Source organism: Rattus norvegicus, chromosome 10 (assembly GCF_036323735.1).
Source record: "Rattus norvegicus strain BN/NHsdMcwi chromosome 10, GRCr8, whole genome shotgun sequence".
Lineage (NCBI taxonomy): Eukaryota > Metazoa > Chordata > Mammalia > Rodentia > Muridae > Rattus > Rattus norvegicus.
In genome coordinates this window covers 91,511,028-91,527,713 of record NC_086028.1, presented here as the reverse complement: position 1 = coordinate 91,527,713, position 16,686 = coordinate 91,511,028, and the positions used below count along the sequence as shown (strand labels likewise).

The 16,686-nt window shown below is 43.6% G+C and overlaps 1 protein-coding gene across 2 annotated transcripts in view; it reads right to left on the bottom strand.

The window, feature by feature from the left end:
- The window catches only part of Map3k3 (mitogen activated protein kinase kinase kinase 3), a 68,676-nt gene extending 60,938 nt beyond the window's left edge, over positions 1–7,738 (bottom strand). The window contains exons 1-2 of one of the 2 annotated variants that reach the window (XM_063269201.1): positions 6,071–7,380; positions 5,473–5,527 (exon numbers count right to left, since the gene is read on the bottom strand). Coding sequence is in view for 1 of the 2 variants with exons in the window: in NM_001107058.3 (NP_001100528.1) it covers positions 7,446–7,449 (4 nt within the window). In the remaining variant the exon portion in view is untranslated. Of the gene's footprint in view, positions 1–5,472; positions 5,528–6,070; positions 7,381–7,445 lie in introns of those variants that run through there. The other variant, NM_001107058.3, reaches the window with a different exon arrangement.
- Between the last annotated feature and the right edge of the window lie 8,948 nt (positions 7,739–16,686).

Here is a 16,686-nt window from a genome sequence, read left to right as displayed (position 1 = left end):
CATACATACATACATACATACATACATACATACATTCTCTCTCTCTCTCTCTCTCTCTCTCACACACACACACACACACACACACACACACACACACACACACACACACAAAGCTAAACCAGATATGATGGCACATGCCTCCAAATTCAGCTGTAGGGAGTGTGAAGCAGGAGGATCACATCAAGTTCAAGGCCTGGTCTCACAAAAAAAACCAAGGTAAGCTGATTTGGACAATATACAAACCATCATACATGAATACAAATGTATGAAAATATTTTTAAGATCTGTATATAGATGGTTTTAAATAATCATTAACAGAATAAATAGTAATTAACATAATAAAGATTCTTTCAGAACAGCAAGCTATTTCAGTTATGCTGGAAAGCTCACAAAGTGAGCAGAAGAAAAAAAGTAAAGAAGGAATTATCAAATAAGGGATAAAAGATTAAAGAGAATCAGAGTTTGATCAATATGCTACCAGAAAAAAAAAACATAAAGAGGAAGAAAATCCTGAAAATTTAAAAGTGAGGGTCATTTGCTGTGGTACCCTAGTTTGAGAGGTAGAGACAGGAGTGTGAGGATGTTCTTAGCTGTATGGAGAGATCCAGGCCAGCAATGAGTAACTGAGAATGTGTTTCAGACAAACACACAAACATGGGATTGGAGATGCTAATTTGCTGCCAAGACTGACCACTTGAGTTGGAGCTCTAAGAACCACACAGAGGAAGGTGAGCCAAGTGCCAGAGCTCTAAACCTCTACATACATGCCACCATTGTCATATGTGTCCTGCCCCCCACAAAAACACACACACAAAATAAATACATGTTATTTATTTATAAAGAAATTTGGTAGTCTAGGAAGGGTATGATGCATATTCACAGTAAACAAGAAACCCATGAAACATGGATCAGAGGTCAGGCTTTAAAATGGAAGCACAGGTTGGCACGACAGGAAAAGGTGTTTTGCCATCAAACCTGATAAACTGAGTTTGATTCCTGACACCCACATGGTAGTAGGCAAGAAGTGACCCCCATACAAATAATCCTCTGACTTCCACAGATACACTGTGGCACTCCTGAGCATATACATGGTGCACACACAAAATGAGAGGGTGAGGGGAGAGGAGGGAAACAGGCTCCTAGGAAACCATAAACAAGCAGGTACCTTACACTTGTACTTTTTTCTTCTCTTATTTCTGACTTACGGTGTGGGGCAATATGCCCTCCTTTCTAGCTCCAGTAGGAAGTTACTCGTCCACACTGAACTTTATCTGAAGGGTTTTTAAGGTACTTCCCTTTTACGAGTTTTCTTGGTTAACCCAGAAGTTACAGGAAGCACCATGTCTTGGAGTAAACACTGTCATCCTACAAGATATCTACTTACTATGCCACATGATTTCTTTTCCACATTTCAAATCCACCAAAGTAATATTTTGTTGGTCACAGATTTTTAAGACAAGGTGTATTGGGCTGGAGAGATGGCTCAGTGGTTAAGAGCACCGACTGCTCTTCCAGAGGTCCTGAGTTCAATTCCCAGCAACCACATGGTGGCTCACAACCATCTGTAATGGGATCTGATGCCCTCTTCTGGTGTGTCTGAGGACAGCTACAGTGCACTCACATAAAATAAATACATCTTAAAAAAAAAAAAAAAAAGACAAGGTTGCTCTATGTAGCCCTGGCTGTCCTAGAACTTGCTATTTAGACCAGGTTTACCTTAAACTCTGTATTCCACCTGCCTTTCTCCCAAGTGCTGGAATTAAAGGAGTGCTCTGCCACACCCAGTCTAAAGTAATGTTCTACTCTTTGTCTTCACTTAACTAATGATGTTATTTCTTCATCTTGCCAAGGCTCTCTTAGCTCTGCCAGGTCATCTGATCATACTGCTCAACTCGAGTCTGTGCTTCAGAGTTCCTGAGTCAGACTTTACTTTATCTTCATGACATTTCATGTATTTCTTTTTTCTTTTTTTCTATTCTTTTTTTTTTTCCGGAGCTGGGGGCCGAACCCAGGGCCTTGCGTTTGCCTAAGCGCTCTACCACTGAGCCAAACCCCCAACCCCATTTCATGTATTTCTGCTGACCAGAAAAAAAAATTCCATTTTTATTGATTGTTTGGGAATTTCACATCATGTGACCCATCACATTTACTTCCCAGTCCTTCCATGTCTGGCCTCCTCATGGCAAAAATAATTTACAGTAAGTACACACAACCAAAACCCATCTTCAATCCAAGAAATATTTGCTCCTTCAAGAACAAGGGTGAAGGGCTAGGGCAATGGCTCAGCCTGTAAAAGCTCTTGCCAGGCAAGCCTGATGCTTAGATCCAGTGAAAGAAAAGAATTGACTCACAAAAGCTGTCCTTTGACCTCCACGCACACACCTATTGATCTCAGCACTGAGGAAATGGAGGCAGAATCAAGAATTCATGGGCAAGTTTAGTTTGAGCCCAGTGAGACCCAGTTTCCAAAAAAAACAAACAAACAAAAAAAACAAAACAAAACCAAAAACATAGACAATGATTGAAGCCAAGAGTGGTGACTCACGTATGTAATCCTACCAATTAGGAAGCAGAAGCAGGCAGATCTTGAGAATTCCAGGCTAGGCTGGTCTACACAGTGAGTTGTAGGTCAGCCAGAGCTATAGGTTGAGACCCTGTCTCAACTTCTCAAAAATTTAAAGATAATAAAAATTTTAAAGAACAATGTTTGATTCTTTTATTTGAAAGCTAAATACTATATATTGCTATATTACTAGATGTATCAATCTACCAAAATTAACTAATGGCTCAAAAATTTTAAATGCATATTACAAAGTAAAGTACTGCTTCCTAGTAAAAAAAAATCAACAGAATCACCATTTTACACCGTGTGTGTATGCATTTGCAAATCTTGTGCATGCGCCTGTGGAAGTCAAAGGTTGATATCAGATATCTTCCTGAACATCTCTCCAAATTTTGGGGAACATGATCTTCCACTGAACCTGAAACTCATCTAGGTTGACTAGCCAGCAGGCACCAGGAATCCTCTTCTAGACCTGCCCAGGCACAAGTCACCACACCTGGCTTTTCACATAGGGAATAGGGATTTAAACTCCAGTTTTCACACTTGCATAGCAAGCACCTTACTAAGCTAACTGCCAGCCCCTCATCATTATATTTTAATACTTCGTGAAATTAACTTAAAAGACTAGAGACTTACATTACATGTGTTTTGTGTTTGTGTGTCCCAACTCTTAAAATACAGAATGGTCTCTTCTTGTGAACAACTGCACACTATCATTTTTTACTTTTCTTCATTTATTTATCTTTAATTTTGTGTGTATATCTGTGGGTGTGAACATGAGTGTGTCTGTGGAGGAGCACACCTGTTCATATATACAATGTGGAGAACAGAGCAAGACTTCAGATGTCTCTTGTGCTCTTTACCTTTCTGCCTTAAAATGGGGGTCTCTCACTGAACTCAAAGTACACCATTTCAGCTAAGCTGGTTAGCCAAGTAGAGAGCTCTCAAGATCTACCTGCCTTCTCCCCCAATGCTGGGATTATTACAGGTTAAAGCCATTCCTAGCTTTTAATGTAGATGCTAGAGATTCAAACTCAGGTCCTCATGCTTGCAGGGCAAGCACTCTTACTCACTAAACTATCTTTCCCACCCCCAACTGTCATTTTAAAAAAATATCAAAACTCAGGGTTAGAGAGATGGCTCAGTAGTTAAGAGCTTTGGCTGTTCTTCCAGAGGACAGAGGCTCAATTTCCAGCACCTACATGGCACTCACAACCGTGTTACTCCAGTTCCATGGGATCTGACATCCCCTTCCAGACTGTGGGCACCAGACACATATGTGGTTTGTATACACACACACACACACACACACACACACACACACACACACACACACACAGTTACTTGCAGATAAACACATTGCACATTAAAAGACATAATTTAAAACTACATCAAAATTCTATACATGAGACTTGTATGGATGCCTTGAGACTCTGTCTCAAAAAACAAGTATCAGGAGCAGGTGAGGTCATTCAGTGGTAAGAAAGAGCTTGTCCTGCTTTTCTAAAGGACCTGAGCTCAGCTCCTAGCACCCTCATGCTCATCAGGCTGCTCACAACTTCCTGAAACTCCAGCTTCAGGAGATCTCTCTCTAGACATTCACACAAACACATACACACAAATAAAAATAAATATTAAAAAAAAAGAAAATCAAAATCTACTCATGATATAAGAATGTTAATTTATTAAACTGTGATTCAAGAGTCCCTCAAAACAGTTGTTAATCATGCTGAGCTTACTACAGGAGTGGTCTAGACAAATTGAGAGTGTTCCTAGGTGCTTCCAAAAGCCTTGGAATCACAGACCTAGTTCTGTTAAGTTCTAATAATTACAACTCAAACCAAGTTGTCAACCCAGAACCATCTTTAATTCTGTATTCAGTTCCCTAGGTTCCTGTAATATTTCCAAGTCCTTACCCATTTTTTTTTTTTTTTTTGGTTCTTTTTTTTCCGGAGCTGGGGACCGAACCCAGGGCCTTGTGCATCCTTACCCATTTTTAATATATTCCCCTAAGCTTCAAGTTATATTTAGAAAAAGAACAAATAAACACTAGCAAATAAGTCCCAGGAATTATTAACAGCATTATAATAATTATTGGAAGAAATTCTACTATGTCCAAGAAAAAAATTTCAATAGTCACACAGTTTGGAAGCCAAAAAACTAAACAAAGATTTCCCACTCTTTACAAGGGTAAGTTACAGTTTCCACTAGACTTTTGCTGAGGCTAACAGACAATATAAAATCTGACCTGTTTTTACTAACAAGTCAAGTTGTCAAACAGGCTTGAGTCTAGAGCATAGAACTGCTCAGAAAAATATGACTATGAACCAAAGAACCTGCAGAGCAGAGATACAAATTAGTTTTAGTCCTTTAGTCACTGAGCTGGAGTTTAAATGCAATGAAAATATAAAAAATCAGATTCTTTTTTACTAAATGTTTGTTTATTAGGTTCTGGGGAAGCAGAAATTACTATAAATTTAAGGACTGCCTGGTCTACATAGCAAGTTCCAGGGTAGCTAGGACTACACAGGGAGACTCTATCTCAGAACAATAATAACAACAATAACAAAAGGAAAGAAAGAGCTAGAGAGATGGCTCAGCAGTTAAGAGTACATACAGGGTGCTCTTCCAGAAGACCTGGGTTCAATTCCCAGCACATACATGGCAGCTCAAAACTGTCTGTAGTTCACATCCTCACACAGACATACATGCAGGAAAAACACCTTTAAATATGAAAGACAGAGGGAGTTGGGGATTTAGCTCAGTGGTAAAGTGCCTGCCTAGAAAGCGCAAGGCCCTGGGTTCGGTCCCCAGCTCCGAAAAAATAAAAAAAAAAAAAAAAAAAAAGAACCAAAAAGAAAGACAGAGAGAGAAAAGAAAAGGTATTCAAGAGAATGCCAGGGATGTACCTCAATGGCAAAGTGCTTGCCTAGCATTCATAAGGCTTAGGTTTGATGTCCAGCACTGGAAACAAAAATACATTTAAAAAGTGACATGGGGTCAAATAAGAAGATACCATGTTCCCTGTTTTTCCTCCCACTTTGGAACTTTACCAACATAGTTTCTTTCCTCCCAACATGGCCTTTCCACATATTCATACATTGGCTGAAAACCTCTTCAAATTTGAAAACAGGCTCTCATCTCTTTTCATATTAGATAATGAGATGTTGCCTTCATCACTGGATACTCACACACTGGTTTTACAATCAAAGTGTTACATGTGAATTCTGTACATTCTGAAGGATCTCATACTCCCCTTTGGAACTTAAGGCTCACACACCGGGGAAGAAGGAAAGCTTACTAAACTTTTATAACATAGGTCCATAATTCAAAGATTTAACTTAAATTCTGTAGCAGTAGATAAATGTGGGAAAACTGGGGGAGGATAAAAAGAATTCTGTTCCCCATTAATATATAAAGAAATATGTGCCCCATATAATAAGCATTCCATAAACATTTATTGTATTATAAATATAAATAAATAAATATTGAAATGTGAGTCCTTACTAGGTTCCGTTTGTGTGTCTCAGATGAGAGCTCTGTAGAAAAAAACTCTGAAATACAGCATGGAAAGGGAACAGAAAACCCACCAAATGAACAAATTCTCTCCATACTGTATGAGGGGCAGAGTGAAAAAGAACAAAGCAAGAATAAAGCAATTAATTTAAAGCCAGAGTAAGGAGCTCCAATCGAGTATCTGGCTAATGTGCGACTGCATCCACTAAACCCTTATAAAAATGACTTGAGCTTACTATAGGGCAAAACAAGCATTAACATTCCATCTTCATATGGCGCACTCAAACAAGCAATGAGTGCTTCTGCGAAGGAGAATTTTATCCCTTTCTGATTTAAGATAATACTAAATATTTTTGCAAAACTTGATTGAGACCAGGAACAAGAGCATCACAATACCTTCCCCAAGTGGAGAAGCAAAATATATTTAAAGTGTCACACATTCCTTAGCTAAGTCCAAGTCTTTTGGTAAAATACCAAAATTATGCGAAATATATATTTTATTCAGCTCAAATACTGTGTAGAAGACATTAAAAAACTTTTCTTAGATTATATCTTCACAGCAGAATTACAAATACTGACAAAAAGGAAATGATTTCATAGTGATTCTTTTATGTAGCGAATGCCTCCTTCAAAAGTTACATAGTTTCAGGGATAGCACTGGATAAGAGCCGGATTTTTTTCCAAAAGTAGGGTCTGAGTTATAACCCACAGCGTTTAACGATTCTTAACTTCAGTAATCTGTGAGGAGCGCAGCTCGCATTTCTCAAGCCTGCTATTGCTAACAGGGATCCGCGTCGAATAGCGTCGCAGTGGATCCCCCGCATACCCTCCCCCCTGCGCAGGGGAGCGCACCGAGCTCCAGAGCAAAGCCCCGGGAACTCACAGTGTGAGCAAAGGGAAGGAAATGACACAGGCAGGAAAAAAAAAAAAAAAAAAAAAAAGCAAATCAAGGAAAAGACACAACAGCAGCTGGGCCTGCACCAGGCTCCAGCCCCGGCCCCACACTGAGCTCCGGCTCCCCCACCCTCAAGCTCGCGCGCCAGCTCGCTGGGGACCGGAGTGGGCGGCCCGACCGAGCACGGGCCTCCGTCCCGCAGACCCCTCCCCGGGATGCGCCCGCCGCATGCCCGAAAAGAGAGCTGCCGAGTGGGTTTGGCCGGTAGGGCACCCCCGGAAGGTCCTGGTAGCCAGAATCACAGCCCTGGTCGCGGCGCCGCGAAGAGGCGAGCGGTTCGCGGTCCTCAGTCCCGGGCCCGGCGAACTGTCCATGCCTGTCAGGCAGCGGCCCAGGGTCCTCCTCCCCTCAGCCCAGGGCGGAGCGTCGCGAAGCAGCGCGGGCACAGGCCGGGGCGGTGGCGGTACTCACCCATGGTGGCGATGGCGGCGGCAGCGGTATCAGCCCAGAAGTGTCACCTCCGCAGCCGGGGCTGCATGCCGGGGGAGCAGGCGGCGGGGACGGCGGCAGGCCTGGCTCCGCGCGGGGGCCGTGGGCTGCGCTCGGGGCCCCCGCCGCCTCCCCAGGCTCCGGCTCCGGCCCGGGCCGGGCGCTGTGGCATGAGCAGGGTGGCCCGCTACATCCCCGGCGCTCCCAGGCTCGGCCCAACCCGGCCTCGGCGGCGCCACTCGGCTGGCCCGCCTGCCAGTCTTGAAGTCCAGAAGTAGCTCCGACCGGCCACTGTTCTCCACCTCAGGAACGCTCCGAAAAACAAACCGCTGGGCGCGCAGCAAGCCTTGCAATCTGTCACTCATGCCAGCATCTGCCAATCGCAGACAGCCGCTGGGCCTTGGCGCTACCCCCATGCCCATTGCCAGCCAATAACCAGGAGGAAGTCAGATACTCCCGCCCCTCCTCCCGTTCTCTCCCAACGCCCTCACTCTCATCCGCCAGCTAATCACGACGGACCAATCCCGCCTACTCTTACAGGATGCCAATGGGCGAAGTCAAGGCGATTTCCGAGGGCTGTCTAGAGCCTGCCAATCACCCAGACAGCGCCCGTCCTCTCGCGCCTAGCCAATCACAGAGAGAGCGCTGAGCACCCGCCGCGGAGCATCACTAGCTGGCGCTCTCGGCTTCTCTGGCCAATCTGCTCCAATCACAGCTCCGGCTTGAAGCCCCGCCCACAACCCTCTACTCAGTTGCGGAACCCTCGGCTGGCGCGCGGGCTGGCGCTGTTCCCCTCAGCGGCTACACTGGCTGGCTCCTTGAAAAAGCGTAGAGGCCCTCAGAATACGACAACCTTCGGCCCTATGGTTGTCGGCGACCTCGAGGTGCTGAGGTGTTCGGCCCCTGCTGGTGCGAAGTGTCTGGCCTGGAATGGGCGGAGAAGATTTGGCTCGGAGCTTCCAGGCCACTTGTGCCGCGCGATCCCCTAAGCAGCCCACGGCTCTACGTGCGGATTTTACTAGAAGGAGGACGGTCTCGATCTCGTTACTTCTCATTCCCCTGGGTCTCAGACCTCCGAGGGCACATCTAATTCCTCCGTCTCCAAAGGCTAGGGTAGTGCTGGAATGTGGGTCCCCACATTCGGGGTTCTGCTAAAGTTGTTCTTGGACAAATTTTGCTCAGAGTTATAAAATCGAGACACGTTTTTAAAAGAAAAGTTAAAAGTGCAGGAAAATCCCAACCCTAGAGATAGTTTTATCTATTTCTTACCTAGATATGCAACGTTTGACAAAAAAACAAAAAAAAAAAAACAAAAAAAACCACTTCGTATTGTTTTGTAGTGTGCTTACACATTTGTGTTTCCTGTGCCACGAAATATTGTCTCAAAACAATTGTACTGGCTGTGCGATCTTTCAAAAGGGCATTGTGATTAACTTCTTCAACCTCCATTGTTTCAACAATTTATACACCCAGTCTTTAGATTCCAACTCTACCAGAATTAGTGTGGGTTCTCTTTCTCTGGAACTGTTCCAGTGACATATTTCAGATTCCAGAAAAATCTTCGGATGCCATTTTCAGTTGTCATTTAGAAACACCTTAGGGGGTGACTTTGGGGTGTCAGATCTCTTAAAGAGTATCTTACACAATCCATTTTCTTCATCCTCTCTCTCAACCCCATACTATTTAATTATCTCTCTCTTGTCCTGTATTTTTTTCTTTTATTTGTGTGTGGGGGGGGGGCGGGTGGTGGTGTGGTGGTGGTGGTGGTGTTTATGGAGTTGTTTTTTTGTTGTTTGAGACAGAGTCTCTAACCTAGGCTGTCCTGGAACTTCTTTGTAATCTGGCTGGTCTGAAATTCACAGATCTGTCTGCCTCTGCCCCCTGAGTGCTGGGAATAAAAGACCTGTGTCACTGTACCAAACTCCTTTTTCTTCAAATTCTCAAGTCTCACATTCTCACTTGATTGCATCCCTAATTTACTGAAATAGAATAATCCTTTTGTCTGGTGAGGGAAAATGGAGAAGAACACCAGCCATTTACTAGATGCCAGGCATGTAATCTCACTTAACCTCTCCAGTGAATGGCTAAGCAAGCTGCTTCCTTCTACCTTTCCTTCAGATGCCTTCTTTGTGAATTCCATTTCCACTGATTGTCCCTCCGCCACTAGTCAAGCATTTCCATGCTGCCGTTGCCCTGTGTGCTGAGGATCCCAGCTCAGGCAGATCTTTGTTCTAAGCTTCAGAGGCACCACTCCTGAGCACTCCACGGGGCACCTCAAATTCTACGGGTCCAACCTGAACCCATCACCTCCCTCCACTGTTCACGTTTCCTCTGTTCATTGTCGTCAGTTCCCCGAGGAAGACACCAAGCTATCGGTGAACTCTTCCTCTCTGTTCACCTCTAACCACCAATCTTACCCAATCCTTCCGCCTCTCTTTCACCCTAGCTCCACTAGCTCAATTCAAACCATCAGAATCTCTTAGTTCGTTTACTTAAAGTGTATGCACAGCATAGACTTTCTATCGGACACAGGATCTGAGAAAACCCTATTTACGAATATTATAACCCATCAGTTTTAAGGTGAATCAGATAGGGGCTGGAGAGAGCTCAGCAGTAAACAGTGCTTGCTGCTCTTGAAGAGAGCCCAGGTTCAGTTCCCAGCACCCACATTGGTCAGCTCACAACTGCCTATAAATCCAGCTCCGGGGGATGGGGCCTCATCTCACCTGCACAGGCACCATGCACGCACACTGTCATACACATCGATAAGCCAGGCACACACATGTACCAATAAAATATTTAAAAAAAGGGGCTGGGGATTTAGCTCAGTGGTAGAGCGCTTACCTAGGAAGCGCAAGGCCCTGGGTTCGGTCCCCAGCTCCGAAAAAAGAACAAAAAAAAAAAAAATATTTAAAAAAAAAAAAGAATCAAACGTGAATGTAGTAAGGCAGTCCCTCCAGGACCCTAGCATCTCTTTCGCTCAATCTGTCTTCCACTTCCCACTCCCACTATTCCCACCCCAAGTCCATGCTGCAGTCACACTGGAAATTCCTCAAACTGATCTCAAGTTTTCCAATTTTTCCCTGTCTCCCTCCCCACACAGTCCTATGTGGACCATGCTCTCTGTGGTGAATGTTCTCCATTTCTGGCCCCAGTTGTCTTCTGGGGAGAATTAAGTCCTCTTAGTTCCCCATCACTCCCTGAGAAGTCTTCCCTCCCTCTCAAGCTGGGTTAAGGAAAGCTCTTCGCTATGCTCCAAGAGCACCTGAGGCCTTCTTCATCCAAACACTTATTCTGCTCTAATATAAGAGCATTTTGCAAAGTAAGCAGAGAAACAGAAGCTGTCGGGTAGGGGATGTAGCTCAGTGGTAAAGAACTCACCCAGAACGTGCGAGAACCTGGTTTTGCTCCCTTAGCACGGGGTCTGGGGGTAACAAGTGAGAAAGAGAGAAGCTGCCCTTCAAATCGGCATGCCAACCATCTTTAACAGCACATCTGAAATACCTGCTGGGTGTGGTGGTCCACACACGCCTGTAATCCTAGTCCTCAGGAAGCAAAGGCCAGCCCCTAGACTGTCTTACAAAGCCCACTCCTTAGGAGTGTGTTGCATAGCATGATACTCCGACTCAAAATAACAAAGCTCGTGTGTGTGTGTGTGTGTGTGTGTGTGTGTGTGTGTGTGTGTGTGTGTGTATGTGTGTGATGTAAAATCCATAAGTATATACTTGTGGGTTGCTTTCTCTCCTCTCCTAACACTGAAGCTTCCTTGCTGGGCCATGCCTTCTAACGGCTGTCTCAGTTTTACACTGCAGCAAGCCTATGGGTATCTGAGCCACCCTCCCGGTGCCAGGGCCTAAGAAAGTTCTGGCCCCATCTGGCAGCCCCATTACATACTAGCTGCACACTTTCATTCTTATCTCTCAATAACATAGTGCCAATGGGACACAGAAGGAACAATAAAAACAATGGACAAATTCTCTTAGGGAAGAGATCAATAGGTTTGGTTTACAAAAGAAAATACCAGTAAACCTATCACCTTTTCATGAAAATTCTTTTAATTCACAGATAAAGCAGGGCACATTTTAGATTACCTACTTAACTAATTAATTTACTGTGTTATCAAGGAATAATATGCATATCTCACAGAAGAGTCTTTCAAACTTGATTTCTTAAAAATTATTGGTATTTTCTTCTAAAAAAAAAGTATCATTTTAAAGTCACAATGGTATAAATTATCCCAAAGAGTACTTTCTAAGTAAGCAAAGGTTAAGAAATTCATTGTAGCCTCTTTTCTAAGTAGACATCCAAACAGTCACTGACAGAACAGTTAGATAAATTATGATATAGAAATGTAATAGAATATTATGTACCCACAAACAAGAATAAAGACCCTTCATCTACGAATACCAAAAGGATCCAAGATATCCTGTGATGTGTACACACACACACACACACACACACACACACGTACACACACGCATGCACGCACGCACTCACGCACATGCACGCTTGTTTGTAGTGAAGCCAGATGATAAAGGATGACTTATAATTTGATTTATTTTTATTATTTTTAATTATTTGTATGTACGTAGGGGTGAGGGGAATATATGTATGAATTCAGGAGTCTGAGGAAGTCAGGGGTGTTTTACCTGCATGTATAGGGGGGCAGTTTGTGTGTACAAATGCATTTGTGTAGAGATATAAGATTACCTTGGGTTCCACCTTGGCTAAGACAGGATCTTTCCGTTGTGTATTGCTGTATGTATACTGTATGTATACTCCAGACTAGCTGGCCACAGCTTCTAGGGATTCTCCTCTCTCTCTCCATCTCTCCATAGGAGCACTGGGATTACAGAGTGGGTGCTGCCACTTAGGGTTTCATCTGGCTCTGGAGATTCAAACTCAGGTCCTTGCATTGGCACTGCACCCACCTCTCCTGCCCTGAACACTTCCTATTGCCGAACAGCAGTTTAAGTGCCCTACAAGTTGGATACTATTAACACCTCCACTTTACAGAGCAAGAGTTGAGTATTAAAGAGGTTAAATTCCGGGGCTGGGGATTTAGCTCAGTGGTAGAGCACTTGCCTAGGAAGCGCAAGGCCCTGGGTTCGGTCCCCAGCTCCGAAATTAAAAGAACCAAAAAAAAAAAAAAAAAAAAAAAAGAGGTTAAATTCCTGTTCAAGACTGGCAGAGCCAGAATTTGTTCCCTAACCCAGACATAGATGCTCCTGCCCCAGTCTTCCCAGTGATCAGACTGTGGGCATAGACCACAGTTCCCAGTTACTAACTTTAAAAAATAAGTAGGTGGAAAGAGAGATGTTTCCAGTGAGAGTATTTGCAGTCTTTGTAGAGGACCAGAGTTTGGTTCCCTGAATCCACACTGGGCATGGTTCACAACTACCTGTACCTCTTTCTCCAAGGGAGTCTCGTACGTTCTTCTGCCCCCTCCCCCCACATAAAGTAAAATAAGATTTTAAAATAAAGGTAATGTTTTTGTCACAAGCAGAAAATACAAAAAAGAATACAGTTAAAAGTGATAGCTAATCATTCGGTGGCTGCACAGAATGAAGTCAAAACTAGTCAGGTATCTATCACAGCACTCACCTCTGCCAGACCCACGGACTCTTTCTTCTCCTAGAACATTTACAGAGGAGCCCATAAAAATTCAAAAGAATACCTAGGAGTCAGAGCCTCTTGGAGTTTGAAGCTTTATTTTATGCTTTGCTATAAAATTCAAAGAAGAATAACTTGGGCTGGGGAGGAAGGTCAGTCAGTCAGGGCTTGCCTTGCAAGCACAGGACCCTGAGTTTAATCGCTAGAACCCATGCAGAAATGCCAGGCAGGGTAGCGTGCTCTTGTAGCCTGAGCCCTGGGGAGGCTGAAACAAGAGGACCCTGGAGTTCACTTATCAGTCGGTCTAAACTAACTGTTCAACTCCAGAAAAATGAGAGATTCTGTTTCAAAGGTGGATGGTGTTCCTTAAAAAAACTGTCCACTGGCTGATTGGTGACACACCACACACACACACACACACACACACACACACACACACACACACACACACACACACACATACACACACACACTTTTTTTTTTAAGTAACCCAACAGCATTGTAGTATTTCTGTAGTTGACTGGGAGCAGAGACTTCACTGTTCTTCTGAGTGCACCGGGGCACGTAAGAATGCTGCTTTGCACTTTCCCCCTCCCAAGTGCTAAGATCATAGGTATGCTTTACCATGTCCAGTTTACACCATGCTGGGGATCACGAGGCTTTGGGCATTGTCTGAACCACACCCACAGCCCCGCAGCAGCACTTCTGTAAGAGTCAGTGCAAATCAGGTTTGCTAGTACAGGCAAAAATCCTATCCACTCCGGAGGCTGGGATAGCAGGAGCACAAATTCAAGGCTGGCATTTAGTGATGCCCTGTAGCATTTAGTGATGCCCTGTAGCACTTAGTGATGCCCTGGCTCAAAAGGTAATGAAGCTGGAGATATTACTCAGTGCATTTATGGCCTTTGCTTGGCAAGACCTTAGGTGAGGCTTGATCCTAACATGTACACCCATGTTAGTCAAAGTTGTGACAGAGCCTGTCACAAACATTTCCATCTTACCAGAAGGATACTTGAACATAACCCTAGTATGGCTTCGAGGCAGTGACTAACTGTATTACTAAGACAGTGATCAAAGATAAGATGGTTAAGTCATCCAAGCCCCGTTTTTCTGACTTAAAGGTTCATCAGAGCCAGTCGTGGTGGCTCACACCTGCAAGCAGCACTCCAGACACAGAGGCAGGAGGAGATTTAAGCCCAGCATATTCTACATAACTAGGGCTATACAATGAGACCCTGGTTTGTTTGTTTATTTGTTTGAACACACACACACTCACACTCACACACACACACACACACACACACACACACACACACACACACACACACACACACACACTATACCCAGACTTCCAAATGTTGTTGGTCTTCTGTTGGGCAATGAGTAAAATTTTTTAGTTTTTTACTTTAGCTTTGGTTTATGGATTTGTTTTTTAACCTCAAAATCAAAACAGGAGTGTCTTAGCCTCCCTAGTGTTGGAGTAACTGGCCTACAGGGCCACACCCAGCATGTATTTGTTACTTTGTTTCTTATATTTCTGCTAGGGCCAAGGTTGTAGTTTATTAGCAGAACCTAGTGCGTGAGTCGGATCTCTACCACTGAAAAAAAAAAGTGAACAAAAACTTCCCCTGATAGAAATAGCATGGTCTAGAAAGAAAAACTCAGTAATACTAGCAGGTATGGTGAGCCACGGCTACAGCAGTCTCAGTACTGGAGAGGGTAAAGCAGGAGAATGGCTATGAGTTCAAGGCCTACGGCAAGCTTAAGACCAGCCTGGGCTATGGAATAAGATGATCTCACTAAATAAAATAAAATAAAACTCCAAAACAAAACAGAAAATCAGTGAAATCACCACTCTACAATTGCTATTTCTGAAATTCTGACAAATTCCCTCCTAGCCATAAAAACAAACAAACAAACAAACAAGCAAAACCAAATGCAATGTAAGCTCTTGGAAGGTAAAGGGAAGAGGACCAGAAGTTCAAAGCCAGGTTGGCCACATAACATATTTGAAGCTAACCTAGATTACATGAGACCTTGTTTCAAAGGGGGCAAAAAAAAAAAGAAAAGAGCGAATGAAGATAGTATTGTTGGATAAATATTTCAAAAACTTGAGCTGTAGTATATCTAGAATGTATACCAGAGCCTGCACTCAGGGGACCTCACACATGCTCAGCCTGCACTCAGGGGACCTCACACATGCTAACCACAAGCTCTGCTCCTGAGCTTCCACAGAGCTACACCCTAGCCCAACATATATGTAATTTTGAATCTTTACATAATACTATATTGTAAACATTTTATGACATAAAATATTTCTGTCTGATTTTGTTTTGTTGAGGCAAGGTCTTACTGTGTAGCCTTGGCTGACCTGGAACTCTGTAGACCAGACTAGCCTCAAACTCTCAATAGGCCTGCTACCCCTGCCGCCAAGGCCAGGGTTACAAGTGTGTGTCAGCAGGAGCATGCTGGGCGCCACCAGGGGTCAGTGCAGAGTCATCCTCACGGCGCCTTAGCAGGCAGGTGGGGTACGGAAACTGACTCCACACAACTCACAGTAAGGAACTCTTCTGGACTGGAAGGGGCCTGTCCACATGAGCAGCCAAGGTCCTTTAAGGTTCTCAGGTTAAAAACGATCATATTCCTTCCACTAGTTTATGCTCAACATTTCTAAAGTGGGGCTATATTATAAACAAGGTCCCCAGCATAAGATGCCTATTAGACCCATTCTCCTTTGTTTGGAAGGAGATAATTTGAGGTTTGTTTGTTTATTTTCATTTTCTTTTTTTTTTTTTTTTTGGTTCTTTTTTTCTGGGCTGGGGAACGAACCCAGGGCCTTGTGCTTCCTAGGTAAGCGCTCTACCACTGAGTAGTAGATTTTCTTATTATTTATGTGTGTGCAAGTATTTGTGTGTATATGTGAGTGCTCTAGGAGATCTGAAGAAAAACAAGGGAGATCCATCTCTGCAGTCCTAGGTATAAGATAATTTATATGTAAAATAACTATTTTATTTTAATCTTTTTGTGCATGTATGTGTGTACACAGGTGTTGATGATATGACAGTATGTTTGAATGTGTAAGTGTGGACACATATGTGCCGTGGCGTATGTGTGGAGGGCAGAGGACTCGGGTGTGAGTATCCACCTTCCACCTTGTTAGAGACAGGGTCTCTTTTGTTTTGCTGCTAAGAAGGTCAAGCTGCCTTCCAAGCTTCAGGGGACTCTCCTGTCCTAGTTTCTCACCTTCCCACAGGAACACTGGGGTTACAGATACAAACTACCGTATCTAGCCTTTATGTGACTTCTGTGGATTTGAACTCAGGTCCTCACATTTGTGTGAGGCATGCTACTTGCCAAGCCATTTCCCAACCCCTTGTTCAGTTTTACAGGTTTGTTGGTAAAATCAAATAACACAAGAGTTATTTTATATATAAATTATCTATTATAAAGCAGCTAATCAAAATGAAGTTGCCCCATTCAGATGATGTGCTAGTCCATATTTACATGACTTAGCCCAAGAAATCTAAAAAGCCCTGGCTAGTATATAGCTTTGATATGAGGCATAAGGGCAACTGGCTTGAATAACTCATGCAATGATCAATGACCTGAA